Source organism: Myodes glareolus, chromosome 18 (assembly GCF_982192425.1).
Source record: "Myodes glareolus chromosome 18, mMyoGla1.1, whole genome shotgun sequence".
Classification (NCBI taxonomy): Eukaryota; Metazoa; Chordata; class Mammalia; order Rodentia; family Cricetidae; genus Myodes; species Myodes glareolus.
Genome location: NC_142043.1, coordinates 71,846,948 through 71,867,188, shown reverse-complemented (window position 1 = coordinate 71,867,188; position 20,241 = coordinate 71,846,948). Strand labels below are relative to the sequence as shown.

At 44.1% G+C, this 20,241-nt stretch overlaps 1 protein-coding gene and 1 pseudogene across 1 annotated transcript; both read left to right on the top strand.

Moving 5' to 3' along the window:
• The first annotated feature begins 4,621 nt into the window (after nt 1-4,621).
• Nucleotides 4,622-5,540, top strand: LOC148119276 (patr class I histocompatibility antigen, A-126 alpha chain pseudogene; annotated as a pseudogene).
• A 6,715-nt stretch (nt 5,541-12,255) lies between these two features.
• LOC125408463 (HLA class I histocompatibility antigen, alpha chain G-like) lies at nt 12,256-16,510 on the top strand. Its single transcript, XM_087898676.1, has 5 exons — nt 12,256-12,845; nt 13,050-13,359; nt 14,516-14,791; nt 14,906-15,016; nt 16,208-16,510. Exons 1-5 carry the CDS (start codon nt 12,261-12,263, stop codon nt 16,249-16,251), a joined length of 1,326 nt encoding a protein of 441 aa, XP_087754802.1. The 5' UTR covers nt 12,256-12,260; the 3' UTR covers nt 16,252-16,510.
• Nucleotides 16,511-20,241: the final 3,731 nt, after the last annotated feature.

The following is a 20,241-nucleotide window of genomic DNA, read 5'->3' as shown; positions in this document are numbered from 1 at the left end:
GGTGTGAAACTGTCCCACAGCCATCAGTCACATTTACACTAGATTTGGAGACTGGTGGGAAAGGAACACACCAATTCTTTGTTATAGAAAAAAATCCACCTCTTTTTGAGGCAGTCACTAAATAGCCAGAAGTTCACCCACGGGACTAGGTGGGCTGGCAGTGAGTCTGAGGGACCCACCTGTCACTATCTCCATAGTACTGGACTACAAGCCATACCACTCTGGGGGTCGATCTCAGGATCTCAAGCTTGCACAATAAGCACACTACCAATTCCCTGGACCACAGTAAACAACAGAGTCTCAGTGTGTGGCTCTAGCTGTCCTAGAACTCATTATATAGACCAGGCTGCCCTTGAACTTGTGGACATCCTCAGCCTCTACCTATGCCTCCTACCCCAACCCCCATATCCCCGTTTGCCATATGAAAAGGTGAAGGTATCAGGGCTTTGGGGTAACTTCTATTTGGTCAATAGAATGGAATCTAATTTCCACATCTGACCAAGGGTGGAGACTATACACACATACACACACACACACACACACACACACACACACACACTCACACACACACACTGATCTGTCCCTAAGACCAGAATATGCCCACCAATGTCAGCTCTCTTAAGAGTTAATCTAACTAGTACTGTCAATCACCTGGTCGGCAGACAACCCTTCTAGAAAGCTGGTCATTTGAAAATACACAAAGAAATTCGGCAGTGGTGGATTGTGGTACAACACACCTTTAATCCCAGTACTCGGGAGGCAGAGGCAGGTGGATCTCTGTGAGTTCTAAGCCAATATGATCTACAGAGCAAGTTCCAGGACTAGCTCTACAGCTACTGAATAACCCTGTCTCGAAAAACAAATAAACAAACAAAAAGAAAACAAAAAACGAAATGGGAAGAATAATAATACCCCAAGTGAGATAATTCCTTACTACATCCCTGGAGGCCCTCTCTCAATTCAGTTTTTGCAGATATTCACTGCTAAGCCTATTGCTTTCCTGATTTCTTTTCTTTTTTCCTTTCTCTCTTTCCTTTTTTTTTTCTGTAGGGCCTGGGTCTTCCCTTGCTCCTGGGGTGCATCTTGAGGACAATTTCTGGTCAGCCAGCTAAAACATCCTGTTTGTTCCTGTGCTCCCTCTGCCTAGCCTGGTGATTAGCTGTAGGGCATTGTTTCATCTTTGGTGTGGTAATTTCCCACCTGCCTGGGTGGAAATCCTTGTGCAGCAGCTAGGCATATAAGGATTTCCCCAAAGTTGAATAAATGGCATTCGGCTGATCTCCTTTCGAATGACCCAGGTCTCTTGTGTGTTCTTTCAATCTCCAGGCCCTTGCCGGACTCGCATACAGTACATTGGCCTGCGAACTGTACCGAGGGGGTAACACAGAATCGGGTGTTACATTTTTTATTTTTTATTTTTTGGCTTTTCAAGACAGGGTTTCTCTGTAGCTTTGGAGCCTGTCCTGGAACTAGCTCTTGTAGACCAGGCTGGCCTCGAACTCACAGAGATCTGCCTACCTCTGCCTCCCGAGTGCTTGGATTAAAGGCGTGCACCGCCACCATCCTGCTGTTTTCCTGATTTCTAACTCAAAAAGGTTAACTTTTTTTTTCGTTTCCCCTTTCTGTCTCTTCTTTTGATCCAGAACAAAATCTCCAGTACGCTTACTTTGACAGTCTGGGCTCTTTTCCTCCACACTTTTTCTACAGTTGCTTACAGTTTTGACCCTAACTCAAAGGCATTACCCTCCTCTCTGTTACTCCAGACAGCAGCTGCTAATATTAGGCTTTTGAGTGCTGTTGTCGCTCCACCCTTACCCCAACCTCAGCCAAAACTAAGCTTCTCAAATACCTGGAAAAAGGGAAGGAGATTCTGCAATGTGCAGATAAGAGGGATAGGGTATTTTCTGTCTACTCTTGAGTTTATGGGGAGAAAACAACACGGGTCCAAGTTTTAAGCCACCTATCGTGAAATACTGTCTGTCCCCCAGGCGCAAAACAGGTTATTAATGTTTCAAAATCAGTGTGGTTGTGATGACCCTCACTGGGGATTCTAGTCATTCACACCCACCTCCCATGTTGTTCCCCAAACACAAGGAATCCTGAATCCTACCAGCTGCACCTGGTACAGAGTTACTAGTGTGTACAGGAGTTAGAAGGTTAATTGATGGGCAGGGTGCAGGGGCTGATGCCTTTACTCCCAGCATTTGAGGAGTAGGATGGTGAGAGAGTTTGAGGCCAGTCTTGTCTACACAGCCAACTTCAGGACAGTCGGGATGGGGGAGGGGAGAAGTTAACTGGTGGCAGGCTCCAGTGAGGCAGGTTTTGTGAGCTGTCATTCATGCTGGAGTGGACTTTAATGTGATGAAGGTGTTTTTGAGTAAGTATTAAGTAACTCCACACCCATGTGCCTCTAAGTAACTGCCAATAAATTTATGGGATTGCCAAACTAGTGTTAGATGGTAAAGATAGACTTGGATGGAATCCCCTTTGGTCTGTTGCTGGAGTCTTATCAAGGGTACTTGACACCTGAGTGGGAACTCAGCAAGACCAAAGATGAGTTTGGGAGGATCCATTTCATGTTTCCTGCTATGGAATATAAAACATGCAAATGAAGCTAAACCATCGACGCAGGGAAAGTGCTGATGTGGCCTGCTTTCTCCCTGTGGAGTGGAATGGCAGCTGAGAGCTGCACTGCCCTTGGCATGGATGATAAGACTGGCCTCTGAGACTGCTCCATCTGAGGAGGATGGATGTCAGTGCTGGGAAGCCCAGGGTAGTTGTCTTCCTCTGCATGGCATGAGGTCTATCACATGAGCACCAACCACAGCAACTCCAGGAATAACACCTGTGGGGCACTGGGTAGGATCCTCAGCAGACAGTGGCAGCAGCTGTGTGGTCTTTGCTGTGGGCAGAGAGACTTGCAACTGAGCTGAGTCACCTACCCAGGAAGGACTTGTCTAAGGGAAGAATGACAATGTGAAAAACATGTGCAAATGCTGCCTTTGTGATAAACTGGCTCACCATTTCTTATAGCTGGGGAATGTGAAGCAGGCATAAAGGAAAGAGCAGGAATTAGATGTCTGCTTCTGCAATCCAAAAACCTGGAAATGAAGGAAAGAATAAGACAGTAAAGAGAGAGAAAGTAAGGTAAAAGTAATAGAATTGCCTTCAGGCCCACCTTTAACTCAGGGAAAAGACTACGATTCAGCATACATACAGGGCCTTAGCAGTGATTCAGTATGGGAAACCTTGATAATCGGGGATATTCTCCATCTAAACTTGTTAAAACAAAGAAACAAACAAAAATACTTTAAAAAAATAAAATAGCACACACACTGAGTACCCAAGACTGTGGAACATAGATGTAGATAAGATCTGAGCTATGGAAGTAGATAAAGTGAGCACTGTAACTGCTCAACCCGCTATGGGACAAAGGCTGCACAATCTGATGCGGATGAAAGGATCATTAGGACAGCAAGATATCTCAGTGCTTGATGCTTGCCATGAAGCCTGACAACCTGAGTCTGAAACCCTGGGCACACATGGTAGAAGGAGAAAACCGACTCCCACAAGTTGTCCTCTGACCTTGAGATGTGTGTTGCACATGTGCAGGTGTGTACACACACACACACACACACACACACACACACACACACACACACAATTTGAAAGTTTGGTTTTCAGTGTGAACTGTAAAGGAAGCATCATGAGCTGTGGTTCTTTTGAAGGAGGAGCTTTGATATTTCAAAAGCCCATGCCATCCACTTAGCTTGCTCCCTTCCTTTTTTAAGTGACCTTGGCCATGGTGTCTTGTCATAACACTAGGGCAGTAGGAAGACACTTGACATCGGTTCCAGATCTATGCCACTCCAGAAAATGACCACCCTTTTGTCTTTGATTTGGAGCAGGGGAGCCTCCCTGATTCCCAGATCCCACAGAATCCACCCTTCTTTCAATGATGTATGACTTGCTTCTTTCATTCCTGTGACAAATTTTTTAAGAAGAAGCAACTTCAGGGAGGAAAACTGAAGCACTGCGGCTCTCCAACCTTTGACTAATAGTTCATAAGGGGCACGTGATGGTGGGAGCCATTCAGGGCCACAGCCTAGAAACCTTGCTCACATTTGGGCAGATCAGGAAACTGAGAGGAGCTAGAAACAGCCCATAAACTTCAAGGTCCACCTTCCAGTGATTAAATCGCTCTGGTTAGACCCTACATTCCTAAATATCCCAATAGAATAGTCAGTGTCACCAGATACAAACCAAGGTTTCATATTCCTGAGACATGGGGAAATATTTTCTATTTAAACCATAACAGAGATCCCATCTATTCAGGCATGGAGAGGAACCAACTCTGAAAGGGGTGAGTGTCAGTTCCCTTTTGATCTCAGCCCGTTTCTGCCAGTGTTCACAGACCAGCTATAGTTACTCAGTCACTGGGTTGTACTCCACTTGGGGGTGTACAGGTTCAGCCCTTTATTCTAGAACTTTCCAAGGAATACAGAGTTTTTTTATCCTGGGCCCATACAGCTTAAGTGCTGCTCTCTAGATCTCCAACCCAACTCATATGATCAGAGGTCAAGTTGTCCTCAGGAAGGATCAGACGTTTGTTCTTCTCTGATTCTTCTCAGATCCTCCAAAAACAAATGTGACTCATCACCCCAGACCTGAAGGAGGCGCCACCCTGAAGTGCTGGGCCCTGAGCTTCTATCCTGCAGACATCACGCTGACCTGGCAGAGGGATGAGGAGGACCTGACCCAGGACATGGATCTTATTGAGACCAGACCTGCAGGGGATGGAACCTTCCAGAAGTGGGCAGCTGTGGTGGTGCCTGCAGGAGAAGAGCAGAGATACACATGCCATGTGCTGCATGAGGGGCTGCCTGAGCCCCTCGTCCTGAAATGGGGGAAAGGGGTGTGTGTAGGCCCAGAGTCTGTCTTAGGGAAAGCAGGAGCCCTTCTGCAGACCCTGAGCAGGGCCAGGGTCCCTCACCTCTGTCCTCTCCTACTCTCTCTCCCAGAGCCTCCTTTGTCTCCCATCAGCCTTATCATGGGAATCATTGCTGGGCTGATTCTCCTTGGAGTGTTGGTTGCAGGAGCTGTGGCTGCCATTGTGATGAGGAAGAGTACAGGTAGGACAAGGGCAGTGTCTGAGACTTGGGCCTTACTGAGCCCTGGATGTAAACATACCCATTTTCTGTATTGTTACTATAAAGTGTGTCCATTGATGAGTGCTTAGCCACTTTGGGACTATTATTATTATCATCATCATCATTATGTTTTTCTGTAAGGAAAAACTGGAAATAGAGAACAAATATTTCACATTGGGGTTCCCGGTGATGTGACACAAATCTGAGGTCAAGTCCTCAGGACAGGGAAATAGCTGGGAGGATACTTGATCCTGTTCTCAGGTTTCCTGACCCTGTTCTATTATCTGAACTATTATTTGAGATCTAGGACTAGGAGTTTCCTCTGGCACCAACTGGTTCTTCATCCTTCTCTGTCTTTATCCTCCCAGAGAGGGAATAGTGTGTAGTTAGAACTTTTATTTTATTTCTACCCCTTGGCCTCCTGTCCTGGCATTAGAACTCCTTTCTCCTTTCTTGTATGGAAAGCAATCAGAGAACAAGTCCCCCCATCACTCTGCTAAACATTCCTGCAGCTAAGCACAGCTTGAGTCCTTGGCTCTACCAGTGTGTACCTGTACCTTGTGCAGGACGCAGTGTTGATGGATTTTTGTGTTCTGTCCTTAGATATGAAGACTTAAGTTTGCGGTTTTTCATTTTACTAAGATAAAAAAATTGTAAGCCTCTAATTTCACATATAAAATTACTTTATGAATAAATGACAAGAATGTGGATTCTATTATTTGTGTCTCTAAATTACAAATGAGTCTAGAATATTTTCAGATAACAATCAGTCAGAGACTGACATTGTGTTAATCACTTCCTATTTCTCATACCTGAGGCTACACCTCATAGGAGAGAAAGAATATGTCCTTGTCAAAATGGCAATCAGAACTGATGACATTTGGAACTGTTCTCCATTGTGGTTGCTACTGTGATGATTGACATCAGTGGCCTCAAACCTTTTTCTAGAATTCCCAGGCCTCTTCTCAGACCCCACTGTCTTAGACTGAATATCAGGGAGCCTGGATATACTTTTTCTCTCTCTCTTTGACAGGGTCTCACGCAGTGGATCAGTTTGGCCTGGAACTCACCATGTGACAGCTAATCTTCAGTGTCAACTTGACAGGATTTAGAATCTCCCAGGACTTGCAATTCTGGATTTGTCTGTGAAGGGTGTTTCCAGAAATTAACTGAGGAGAGGATGCTACAGACCGGTTCAAGGGAGCCACTCAGACCGTAAGGGAATCAGGGCGAAGGCACAGGAGAAATCAGGATACGGTGAGGAAAGTGACACACAGACACTCTCAATGTTGAGACATGCTGTTGTACTTTACTTATTCAGGGCGAGGTTTTTATATTATTACAAACAAAGAACTTGGCAAAGGCATACAACATCAGATCATAAAATAGAAAAGAACGGCATAAAACAGTTTTACAAAGAGAATCTTTAAAGATGCTTTGGCATGAGTACAAGGACTTTTGCTTCCTTACATTTGTAAAGTTACCCCTTCTTTTTTCTTGTTATTAGAGAGACCATTGTTCTTGAGTTAGCCCACCTTTATCAGCTTGTACCAGGTGGCTGGCTGGGCTCAGCTAAGTGACCTTGTGTGTTTGGGTGAGAAAGAAGAAGGCTACTATCTTCCTGGAAAAACTTTCTGAGACTCATTTTGTACCATTAATCTCAACTCCTTTCCCTTCCCAACTCTCAGGGTCAGATGTTGTAATTAGCCTAGGTTTTCTGGCCATAAGGAAGGTTGCATAGGCCTCCTGTTAAGTTGCACATAAATGCCTAATGCTGTTTTCCTGTAGAAGGCTCTAAGGTTTTTTCTGCTAAGATTAACTCCTTTTATTCCACATCATCAAGGAATTGTCCTAATGATAACTCTGGCAATTCCCAGAACTGGCTACTTTTTTAAGGCTTTAATTAATAGTGGAACAAAATTCAAAAATGTCCTCAGCAGTCTTGTTTATATCCACAACTGCCTGGAATAGTCTGATCTGTTAGCAATATGTAAGGATCACAAAGAACACACAGACAAAGGAAAAGACACACATTATGGCTCCAAGGACAGCGAAGTCGAGTTAGTACAGATGGCGACTCAGGTAGCATTACACCACAACTGATTGCCAAGGGACCACCTGGAACACACAGCTCCGAGAAGCATGAATCCTAACCCATCCGGCAATATTTGCCTGCCCAGTCAGCATTTCTGCTAAACTGGCGTGACAGCCGTGGATGTAGCAAGAGAAGAGCTGCACTGAATGTGGGTAACACCACTCCATGATCTGGGGGCCAGACTGAAGAAAAGGGAGGAAAATGAGAAAGCCAGATAAGAGCCAGTGTCCCCACACTCTGCTTCCTGATACATGGAAATTTGAGTCATCCCAGTCACAGCTCCAGCTGCCATGAACCCAGCCATGCCTTTCCTGCCAGGATGCACTGAGCATTCTTAAATCCAAAACCAAAATAATCCTTCTTGCCTTAAGCTGCTCTGTCTTCTTTCAGGTTTGTTGTTGTTTGATTTATAAGAAAGAGAAAACTGAGTGACAGAACAGTTTGGGTTGACCTTCTACTCCCCAAAATCATCCTGTCTCCCTCTGAGAGCTGGTGTTGCAAATGTGGGGAATATAATCTTCTACAAATGTATTGAGATGAATTGAGACTGTGGGAGTGTGTCTGTATATTAGAATCATATCAGAGGAACCAGGCCCAAGAACTTATGGGACACACCCAGTCAATGAAAGGGTACATTGCTATGAAACAATGGTCTTGTCCCCTGTAAGGATTTGTCACTTGTATTGGTTTAATAAAACTCTGATTGGCCAGTAGCCAGGCAGGAAGTATAGGCAGGGCTACCAGAATAGGAGAATTCTGGGAAGAGAAAAAGGCTCAGGCTTTAGTTGTCACCCAGATTCAGAGGAAGGAAGTTGAGAATGCCTCACTAATAAAAGGTACCAAGCCACATGGCTAACATAGACAAGAATTGCAGGTTTATGTAAGGTATAAGAGTTAATTAATAAGAAGCCTGTGCTTAGAGGCTAACTAGTTTAAAATTAATGTAGGCCTCCTGTGTTACTTTGGTACTGAATGACTGTGGGACCAGATGTGACAGAAACCTCTGTCAAGAAATGGCATCATCGTGGACAACTACATCCACAGAAAGCCTGAGAAAGCTTGGGAAATAATCCTAGACACAAAAGAAGAGAGTTAAGCATGGCTTCTTTGTATCAGCGTTTCTGATTATAAATGCTACTGGATTAATTCAACATAACATATTTTGAAAATGCCTTGACTTCAAAATTGAAGTCAAAAGATATGTTACTTTGGAAAAGAGGTTTCGCTTTTGTTTCCATGGGAAATGTGGGACTATGGATTCATTCTGGGTTAAGAAAAATCCGGTTTTATTAAGGAAGATGCCCTAAAAAATCTCCAGTAGGTGTGAATGACCCAGATGATCCAACATTTCAGAGGACCTCTGTTGGCGTTTCCTCTGAGTTCTACATCCAGAACTCCTGGCTGAGATGATCAAGTTTCACAGACTATTCCAGTCAGGACTTGATCATAATCCTAAATTTTCCTTAGGTCCCCATGAGATTATCAGCACCCCCCAATCAGCAGGAAGTATTCTAGAAAACTATGCCCACATTGCAGAAAAATAGATTATAGATCTATTTTTCCTTGGTTTAGAGTGTTAGATACAAGTTGTTATGGATAATGGTCAGGAAAAAAAGCTAAACAAGGGAATTAGATTCAGAGTTCTTGTTTTAAAAAGAAAAATAAAGGGGAGTGGGAGTACTGTGTGATAATGGTTTTGTATCCTCTAAAGATTTATCACTTGTATTGGTTTAATTAAACTCTGATTGGCCAGTAGCCAGGCAGGAAGTATAGTCAGAGTGACAAGAAAAGGAGAATTCTGAGAAGAAGAAAGGCTCAGTCTGTAGTTATCACTCAGATGCAGAGGAAGCAAGATGAGAATGCTTCACTGATAAAAGGTAACAAGAGCATGGCTAACACAGACAAGAATTATTGGTTAATGTAAGATATAAGAGTTAATTAATAAGAAGCCTGAACTAAGAGGCCAACCAGTTTAAAATTAGTGTAGGCCTCTGTGTGTTACTTTGGGACTGAATGGCTGCAGGACTGGGCATAATGAAAACTTCAGTCAACGATATATCTTCATCAAAATCCCAGAAAAATGTGTACACCCAACAGTGTAATGTCATTAGCCTTACACGAATCTGTCAATTGATAGTGTGTGGATCAGTGACTGACAGAGAACTCCACACTGTCCCTGGGGCTTCAGCTCAGTTATGCTGATGTGGACTATTTTGCTATAATTTTCCCATATTTCTTTCATCCATCTAGATCTCTGTCCATCCATCTGTCCATTCCTTTCCCTAGATCTAATCCCACCTTTTACCTCTGCAGCTAGAGTCATTTCTCAGTCTTCTGCTCAGTGTCTGACTCTAGAGCAGCAGCTTCTTCTGTGCATCGTTTGGGTTCCCTACCATATTAAAAAGACTCTTTACATTTCTTTAAGGGTTATTTTTATTTTCTGTGTATGAATATTTTGTTTGTGTGTATGTGCATGCACCAGGTATATCCCTGGTGCCTGCAGAGGCCAGAAGAGGGCATCAGATACCCTGGAACTGGAGTTACAGATGCTTGTGAGCCACCATGTGAGTGCTGAGAATCACTCTACAAAAGCAGTGAATGCTCTTAACCTGAGCCATCTCCCTAGTCCTCTATTTACATTTCTATAAACTCACTTCTGAAGCATTATGAAATGCTATTGCAGCCTCCTTAACCTTTGTATCTATCTATCCTGTAACCCTTATATACTTATATTTACTGTGTGATGTGTCATATTTCAGTTAATATTAGTAATTAAGATTACAATAAAAGAGCATGTGTTTGCTTCAATTAGAGTAACAAGAAAAGCAGGACTATGTGCCAAACTCCTAAAATAGAAACCATCACACTTAATGAATTTATTTTTACTAATTGTGACACTGTAGAATGTTGGGTGTTCACAGAAGGAGAGTGAGCCCTGAATGTGATTTTAGGCTCTCTGGTGTCAGGGGAACAGTTTCTGAGAACTGAACCTCAAACCTCTGTTCAGAGAGTATTTGTTGCTTGTACACAAAGGTTATGTTTAGAGCACAACAAGTTCCTCATACCAAAGCCCCTTTACTATATGTTCTCTAAAGAAAACCATCTCCCACAACTTTAATCCATGTTGTGTACTGTTGCAGTACCCAGTAAGTAACTCAAGACCTCCAAGTGTGCCCAGACAGTCTTGTGACCAAAGTCATGCAAGGGACTGAAAACTTCATCAGAAAAGCATAATCATAGAAAACCATCACTGTTCTCTACCATGATTTCTTCGAGATCTAGATACGTTCAACTAGATATGCTAGATACCGGGAGAAACAATTATCACATTCTAATGTTCGTCCTAGAAACTCTACTAGATCCCACTACAGTGGAAAGACACAGTCATAGTCATCTATGTTTCTTATGTAAATAAAATAGTCATGATACACTGTGAATATGAAAAATAAAAACACAGATCACAACTCAAAGGGAGTTTATTCTGGAGTCAAATGTAAGGGATAATAGCCTGGGACACAGATTTCAGTTACTTTAGAACAAATTCCTTGTTCTAAAATAATAGCAATTTTATAAAGTTTACATAGTAACAGAACAAAAAAAGGCATAAACAACACATCTTAAAATATATTTGTGGAAACATCTGGCATGCAGGTTATATCAATGTAGGGAACTCTGCTACAGACCTCAGATGTTATCTGATGACATGGTTTGGTTGATGCTAGGAGTCTGTCTGTTTGTACATGCCAAAACAATTTACCTAATTATCACAAGGATGTCAGGTTACATGGAGAGGGGATTAATAATGGATATTTAAGGGTCTAGAATAGCACAAGACATTTTGGCTCTCTGTATCAGTGACAATCTAACCAATCTAATCAGTCCACAAACCAATCTAATCAGTCCACAATACAGATGTTTGGGTTTTTTGTTTGTTTGCTTGGCAGTCCTGGCTTGTCAATGTCTAGTGCGTTTGGATGCCTGAGTAAGGGTCTCACACAAATCAGGACACGGGGGACACAGAGTATGAACAATTGAATAACAAGCTTTATTTTGCATGGTCTTTTATACAGTCTAAAAAACAGTACCTCAACCCTCAAACCCTCCTTACCCATGTAGATGATCATGAGATACTCTCACCTCACCCTGCATGAAACAATGTCTCAATAAAAAGCAGTATACAGAATAAAAAGAAGTATAAAGAAACAAAGCAAAAAGTATGCAGAAGCAAAGCACTTTCTTAATCTATATCTGGTGGAGCATGATGGACTGAGCTCTAACACCACTTCCTTATCAAGGGTACAGATTCTGACAGAACTTTGAGAAATGAGCAGAGAAAGTATGCTTCTGTCTATCCTTGGTCTGCCAAGCAGTCATTTTTCACCTTCATCTCATGTCCAGGAGGAGCCTGCACTCTAAACCAGATCTGTGTCTCCACACTGGTTGGCCTCAAACTCACAGTGATCCCCCTGCCTCTGCCTCAAAGTGCTGGGATTAAAGACATGTGCCACCACCACGTGGCCTGGTGTTCTATTTAAAAAATTGTTATTATTTTTATTTTATGTGCAATGGTGTTTTAACTGCATGATTTTTTCTCCACACTTTCTACAGCTGTTTACAATTCTACTTTACTGATCCTAACTCAAAGGCATTGCTCTCCTCTCTATATTACTCCAAGATTAAGGCTTGCAAGAGCTGTTCTCATTCTACCCCCAACCCCAGCCCCAACCCCTGCCAAAACAAATGAAATGGTACCAGAGCATCCTTCTGAGTCTGGTTTTGCTGTTGTTTTTGCTTTTAGCCTTATTTTTTTCCTTTTTAATAAAGAAGAATTCGTAAACGGGAACCCCTTACTCCCCAGTAATGTTTGGACACCCACACATTCATTTCTGCTGTATGTGAGAATTTCAGAGAACCGCTCAGAATCATCGTGATCCGTCCCCACACACCCACAACGCTATAAAACTGTACAGAGAGGAACAAAGACCCAAACCCTTCAGGTTCTCCAAACACTGAAGATGAGGTTCACGGTGCCCTGCGCTCTTGTTCTGTTGCTTGCAGATGCCCTAGCCCCAACTCAGAACAGCGCAGGCGAGGACCGGGTGGAGAGAGAAACCACCTCGGCGGGGAGGATCGAGGGCTCCCGTCCGGGACCACACCCAGAAAGCCATGTCTCCACCGTCGTCCAGCCAGACCTCCCCTCTCCTCGAGATGGGCAGCCTCTGCCAAGCTCCCGTCTCCAATCCGTGTCCGGAACCCAGCGCCCTTCACCTTTCCCAGCGGGTGCAATGGTTCCTCGGTCCGGCCGGGTTCAGAGTCAGCTCGGGCCACTGGTAGGCTCACACTCCCTGCGGTATTTCACCACCTCCTTGTACGATCCTGAGTTCCGTAAACCTCGGATCACTGTCGTGAGCTACGTGGACAACACGCAGATCTTGAGCTTCGATAGCAAAGCGGCGAGTCAGCGGGTGGAGCCGCGGGTTCCATTTATAGCAGAGGACGGAGAGCATTTGGAGGAGCTGACACGCATCAGCAGGCGCATCTTAATAGCTGGCCAAGTCGACTTGTGGTCCCTGTTTGGCTACCATAGCCAGAAAGGTAATGTTGAGTGACCCTAGACTCGGAAGGCTAGTCTATAGTCTCCACATATTCCTAGGGCCCTGGAAACATACCTTGGATTAGAGAAATTTGGAAGTTCCTGTCATTCTAGACAAGACTGAAGAAATTTATTGGGGTTTCATTTTACTGGGTAATAGGCTTTGACTAATCAAATGAAAGCTATTGTACAATGAGTGGGGCTAACCTAGGAGACCTTGCTGATTTCCCTGACTGCAACAGGATCTCACACTATCCAGTGGCTGAGTGGCTGTGACATAGGGCCAGACCACCGCTTCCTTCGTGGGTATAAGAATGTTGGTTATGAAGGCCAGGATTACATCTCTCTGACCAAGGACCTGCACTCCTGGATTGCGGTGGATACTAAGGAGGCCCAAATCACCAGGCGCAAGTGGGAGGCAGCTGGTACTGCAATGTTATGGAGGTCTTTCTTAGAGGGCACATGCGTGGAGTGGCTTCTCAAATACCTGGATGAAGGGAAGGAGGTGCTGCAGCGTGCAGGTACGTGGGGGTAACTCTGTCAGCACTTGAGCAGAGTTTATGGGAAGAAAAGAGAATGGGGACTAATTCCTAAGCCAGTTATTATGAAATATTGTCCCCAGGCATGACATGGGCTGCTTCAAAATCAGAGTAGCTGGGGATTCTAGCCATTCACACCATCCTATGTTCCCCAATCACAAGGAATCCTACCAGCTGCACCTGGTACAGAGTTACTAGTGTATATAAGAGATAGAAGGTTAATTGATGGGTGGGGTGCAGGGGCTGATGCCTCTAATCCCAGCATTTGAGGAGTAGGAGGATGAGTGAGTTCGAGGCCAGCCTTATCTACACAGCCAACTCCAGGATAGTCAGGATGGGGAAGGGGAGAATTTAACTCATGGGATAAACTGGTGGCAGAATCTAGTGAGACAGGTTTTGTGAGCTGTCATTCATGCTGGAGTGGACTTTAATGTGATGAAGTTGTTTTTGAATATTAAGTAACTCCTTACCCATGTGCCTAAACGTACCTGCCAATAAATTTATGGAATTGCCAAATTAGTGTCAGATAGTAAAGATAGACTTGGATGGATTCCCTTTGGTCTGTTGCTGAAGTCTTATCAAGGGTACTTGACACCTGAGTGGGAACTCAACAGGACCAAAGATGAGTTTGGGAGGATCCATTTCATGGTTCCTGCTATGGGATATAAAACATGCAAATGAAGCTCAACCATCCATGGGGGAAGTGCTGATGTGGCCTGCTTTCTCCCTGTAGAGTGGAATGGCAGCTGAGAGCTGCACTGCCCTTGGCATGGATGATAAGATTGGCCTCTGAGACTGCTCCATCTGAGGAGGATGGATGTCAGTGCTGGGAAGCCCAGGGTAGTTGTCTTCCTCTACATGGCATGAGGTCTATCACATGAGCACCAACCACAGCAACTCCAGGAATAACACCTGTGGGGCACTGGGCAGGATCCTCAGCAGACAGTGGCAGCAGCTGTGTGGCCTTTGCTGCGGGCAGAGAGACTTGCAACTGAGCTGAGTCACCATCATCCTTGGTCTGTACAGTTTAAGTGCTGCTCTCTTCATCTCCAGCCCAACTCAGGCGATGAGCACATGATCAGTGCTCAAGTTGTCTACAGGAAGGAACAGAAGTTTGTTTTTCTCTGACTCTTCTCAGATCCTCCAAAAACAAATGTGACTCATCACCCCAGACCTGAAGGAGGCGCCACCCTGAAGTGCTGGGCCCTGAGCTTCTATCCTGCAGACATCACCCTGACCTGGCAGAGGGATGAGGAGGACCTGACCCAGAACATGGATCTTATTGAGACCAGACCTGCAGGGGATGGAACCTTCCAGAAGTGGGCAGCTGTGGTGGTGCCTTCAGGAGAAGAGCAGAGATACACATGCCATGTGCTGCATGAGGGGCTGCCTGAGCCCCTCATCCTGAGATGGGGTAAAGGGGTGTGTGTAGGCCCAGAGTCTGTCTTAGGGAAAGCAGGAGCCCTTCTGCAGACCCTGAGCAGGGCCAGGGTCCCTCACCTCTATCCTCTCCTACTCTCTCTCCCAGAGCCTCCTCCATCTCCCACCACCCCCATCATGGGCATCATTGCTGGGCTGATTCTCCTTGGAGTGTTGGTCGCTGGAGCTGTGGCTGCCATTGTGATGAGGAAGAGTACAGGTAGGACAAGGGCAGTGTCTGAGATTTGTACCTTCCTTAGAAATTTCAAGCCCTGGATGTAAATGTGCCCATGTTCTGTTACTATGATCTGTTACTATAGTCCACTTTGGGACTTTTTTCTTTTTTCTTTTCTTTTCTTTTTTTTTTTTTATTTTTGAGACAAGGTTTCTCCGCAGTTTTTTGGAGCCTGTCCTGGAACTAGCTCTTGTAGACCAGGCTGGCCTCAAACTCACAGGGATCTGCCTGCCTCTGCCTCCCAAGTGCTGGGATTAAAGGCATGCGCCACCACCGCCCGGGTTTTTTTCTTTTTTCTAACTCTGTAAGGAACACCTGAAAATTGAGGATTCTCATGATGTGACACAAATCTGGGGTGGAGTCTCCAGGAGGGGAAATGGCTGGGAGGATACTTGATCCTGTTCTCATGTTTTCTGACCCTGTTCTAGGTCTGTCTGCAACCAAACCCTGGAATATTATCTATGTGGTCTAGGGCTAGGAGTTTTCTCCGACACCAACTCATTCTGCATCCTTCTCTGTCTTTATCCTCCCAGAGATCGAAAAGGGTGTAGGTAGTTAACTTTTATCATTTTATTTCCACTGCTTGGTCTTCTCACTGAAAAATCTAAAAAGGAAGCAGAGACCTAGTCCCCCATCACTCTACTAAACATCCCTGCAGCTGAGCACAGCTTGAGTCCTTGGCTCCACCAGTGTGTACCTGTACCTTGTGCATCCAGTGTGGATGAGCTCTCATGTTCTGTCCTTAGATATGAGGACTCAAGTTTGGGGAATTTTTATTTTTCTAAAATAAAAAATTTGTAAGCTTCTCATTTCATCTATAAAATTTCTTATGTTTTAACGGTGAGAATTTACATTCCATTATTTATGACTATAAGTTGCAAATCAGTCTAGAGAATTTCCAGATAGCAATTAGTCAGACAGTTACATTGTGTATATTGCTTCCTATTTCTTACTCCTGAGGCTACAACCCATAACAGAGATAACAACATGTACCTGTCAACATGGCAGCTCAGGACTGATGATATTTGGAACTCTTTGCTGTGCATGATACTGTGATGATTGACATCAGTGGCCTCAAACCTTTTTCTAGAATTCTCAGGCCTCTTCCCAGACTCCACTGTCTTAGACTGTAAAGCAGGGAGCCAAGTTATTACTGATTTTTTCTCTTTTTGACAGGATCTCACCATGTATCCCAAGATGGCCTAGAACGCACTAATTAGCTGTGACAGCTCTTCTTGATTTAGAAGCTCCTGGACTTGCAATTCTGGAAATGTCTGTGATGGTGTTACCAGAGAAGATTAACTGAGGTGGAAAGGGCTACACTGAATGTCGGTAACAGCAGTCCATGATTTGGGCCCCTAGACTGAAGAAAAGGGAAGAAAAGGAGAAATCCAGATAAGAGACAGCATTTCTATGTAGACAGAAGTTTCTGTTTTGTCTGGCTCCAATGAAATTCAATCCCAAATAAACAGAGGCTTATATTAATTATAAACTGTTTGGTCTATTAGCTCAAGCTTATTATTAACTCTCTCTTACAACTTAGGTTCATCCATAATTTTTGTCTATGTTTAGCCACATGGCTTGGTACCTTTTGTCAGTAAGGCAATCTCATGTTGCTTCCTCTGTATCTGGCTGATGAGTGCAACTTTTCTCTTCCCAGAATTCTTCTTTTCTGGTTGCCCTGCCTATACTTCCTGCCTGGCTACTGGCCAATCAGTGTTTTATTAAACCAATATGAGTGACAAATCTTTACAGCATACAAGAGCATTATCCCACAGCATCCCCACTCTCTGTTTCCTGATTCCTGGAGATATGAGTCATTCCAGCCACATGCTCCAGCTGCTATAAACCCAACCATGCCTTTCCTGCCAGGATGGGTTGAGCCTTCTTAAATCAAAAACCAAAGTTAAGTCCTTCTTGCCTTAAGTTGCTTCTTTCAGGCTCTTTTGTCTTTGTCTTTGTTTTTATCTTTTACATTAATGAGAAAACTGAGTACAAATTTTACTTCCATAAACTATCCTGCCTCAACCTGAGTGATGGTATTGCAAGTATAGGGGAATACAGTCTGCTCCAAGAACGACTCCTATTACCAGCTGTGAGGTAGACTCATGCATTGCCTAGGGCATCCTGGTCTACATTCCATGCAGCTTTGTGTGAACATCAACAGGCTCAGTCCAAGCTTATTATACAGAATCTCAGCTCAGACACTCTGAATCTTGAGATGTCCAGGGGACTTCTGTACACAAGAAAGTTGAGACTTCCTGTGCCTTTTCTTCTTCTTTTTTTGTCTTTTCTCATACAATACATCCCAGCCAAAGCCTCCCCTGCCAGTCCCCCACAACTTCCCCTTCCTCCCAGTTCCCCACAACCTCCCCTCTCCCTCAGATCCACTCTTCCCCCAATTCACTTCATACAAAAGCAAATCTCCCAATAATACCAACCAAATATCTTAAACAGGTACAATAAGGCTAGGTGTATACCCCCGTATAAAGAAGGGACAAGGCAACACAGTAGAAGAGTCCCACAAGCGGGCAGAAGAGTCAAAGACAAAAATACCCCAGGCTAGACAACCACGGCAGACTAGTGCAGATCCACGCAGGCTCCATGATTGCCACTTCAGTCTCTGTGAGACCCTATAAGCTCTGTTTAGTTGATTCTGTGGCATCCTTGATATTTCTGACTCCTACAATTCTAATTCTTTCCCCCCCTCTTCTTTGAGGTTCCCTAATATTTAGTTGTGTTTCTCTGCATCTGCTCCCATCAGTTGCTGGAGGAAGCCTTTCTGATGCCAACTGGGGCTAGGCACTAGTCTATGAATATACTAGAATATTAGAATATTACTGGGAATAATTCCATTTACTTTTTTTGTCATTTGTGTTTGCTTCTACCCTAAGTCTCTGAGCTATCCTCCTTCTGGGTCCTAACCATCCAGTGTCAGAGCATCAGCTTCCTCTCATGGCTTGGGCCTCAAGTTAGATCAGTCATTGGTTGGCCACACCCACAAACTCACTTATAAGTGGATATTAGCTGTTAAATAAAGCATAGTCACACTACAATCCACAGATTCAAAGAGGCTAAATAATAATGAGGATCTTAGCAGGGATGAATGGATCCCTCTGGAAGAGGAAATTTCTATACATTTTCTGAGCTTATCCCTGGAACTCTGTATTGTTTCAGGATTGTGGACTAACTATAATATCCCCTATAGACTCATGTGCTTGAACTCTTGGGCCCCCACTAGTGATGCTGTTTAGAAAAACTGGAACATTTAGGAGGTAGAGTGTGGCTCTAGAAAACGGTTGTCAGCAGTGGTGCACGGTGGCACAAACCTTTAATGCCAGCACTTGGGAGGCAGACGTAGGCAGATCGCTATGAATTGAGGCCAGTGAGTTAGTGAGTTCCAGGACAGACAGGGCTACATATTGAGATTGGGGGGGTGGAGTAGGGGAGGAATTTGCTGGGGTTTGACCTCCAGGTGTTGATGTTGTTGCTTTAAATGACATCATTTATTTTGTAGGCCTCTGGGCCATTTTTCCACAACATCTATTTCTTTTTTTAGTAAACTTAATTTATTTATTCTTTAACAATTATGCACTTTTTACATGCATTTTGATCATTTTCATGTATACAGTTACCCTGTCTCATCCCCTTCCAGTGCCCACTGTACCCTGCTTCCCAACCAGTACCCCACCTACTGTCATGAGCTGTGAGTTCTTGAGTGCATTGGCCATGTATTGTCCACAAGATGGCATTTCACAGAGCTGCCCATTTTCCAGCCCTAACATTCTTTTGCCATGGTGTTTACTAAGCATCAGAGGGAGTGATGCAGAGGTCCTGTTAGGAACGGACTTCAATAGACACTTGTGTGCAGCGTTTTGATCAGTTAGACTCTACTTTGCTGTAAAAAGAAGATTCTCTGACCGTGGTTAAGAGTAGCTGCAATCTGTGGGAATCAACATAAATATTTAGAAGGCCATTCGACAGGACTACCATTTAGCAGCACATCAGCAGTAGGTGGAGTCCTACCTCTTCCCTAGGGTTTAATAGTTCCTTTGCTATGGGATTTTCTCCTAGTTTACAGTACCAAATATGAATTCCCACCTGTGGGCCAGGCCTCAAATCTAATAAGAAAGTGACTGGTCGTCCCCTTAGCTCTGGTACAGTGGGAAACTGTTTACAACATTAAGCAGATAGAAAGGAAATGATTATTTAATGGGGGCATATGTGGAATCAATGCAATAAAGGAATGGTAATCATAGCTTATTAAAATCACAGCTTTAATAGTCTTTATAAAGTCCTAATAATAGGAGACGGAGAGATGGTTCAGCAATTAAGGGCACAAACTGTTCTTTTAGAGGATCTAAGTCCCTGTACTTAGGATGAGGTGATCTGACACCTTCTTCTGGCATTGTGAGCATATGGTACACAGACATACATTCAGGCAAAATACCCATATACCGAGACAGGTCTCTGTAAATCCGAGCCCAGCCTGGTCTACAAAGCAAGGGTTAGGGTTAGAGTTAGTCAGGCCAGCTAGGCTACATACTGAGATCCTATCTCAAAACCCAAAGAGAGAGAAAGAGAGATTGAGATTCAGATTAAGGCTAGCCTAGGCTGTTACATGAGTTAAGATGCCTGTGCCCCTGACAGCTCTGACAAGCCATGGTCAGCTAGCTGTCTGTTCAACAAGGTGATTAAAAAATCCAGGCAGTGTAAAACAAAAGGAAGAAAGTAGATTTATTTTTATGTATTATGCATACAATATTCTGTCTGCATGCATGCCTGCAAGCCAGAAGAGGACACCAGACCTCATTACAGATGGTTGTGATCCACTATGTGGTTTCTGGGAACTGAACTCAGGACCTTTGGAAGAGCAGGCAATGCTCTTAACATCTGAGCCATCTCTCCAGCCCGAAAGTAGATTTATTTAATATGGTCATATTGATGAGGACAATAGCAGCTCCCAAGTCTACCTTCTGAGTCCTCACCTGAGGCCATCCTTTAAACAGAAGACAAGAGGGATGTGCATAATTAGTCTGCCCAAGTCCAGGGTGTGGTCCTTTAACCCACCATCGTCTGGTCTGCAGCTTCACCCCACAGTGTGGGGTTATTAGAAGCATGTGAAAGACCTTTTCTGGGGACAAGTTCCTCCTCTGGTTAGCACCAGGTTTCAGTGTATGTCCATCAGCATGAGATTCCTAGGAGGACAA

Excerpts from the sequence above, each read along its gene's own strand:
- LOC125408463 (XM_087898676.1), top strand. The coding sequence starts at position 12,261 with ATGAGGTTCACGGTGCCCTGCGCTCTTGTTCTGTTGCTTGCAGATGCC. Across the intron at positions 12,846-13,049 it reads ACCATAGCCAGAAAGGTAAT|GAGACCTTGCTGATTTCCCT; the intron begins GTTGAGTGACCC and ends GGGCTAACCTAG. Across the intron at positions 15,017-16,207 it reads TGTGATGAGGAAGAGTACAG|GATCTCACCATGTATCCCAA; the intron begins GTAGGACAAGGG and ends TCTTTTTGACAG.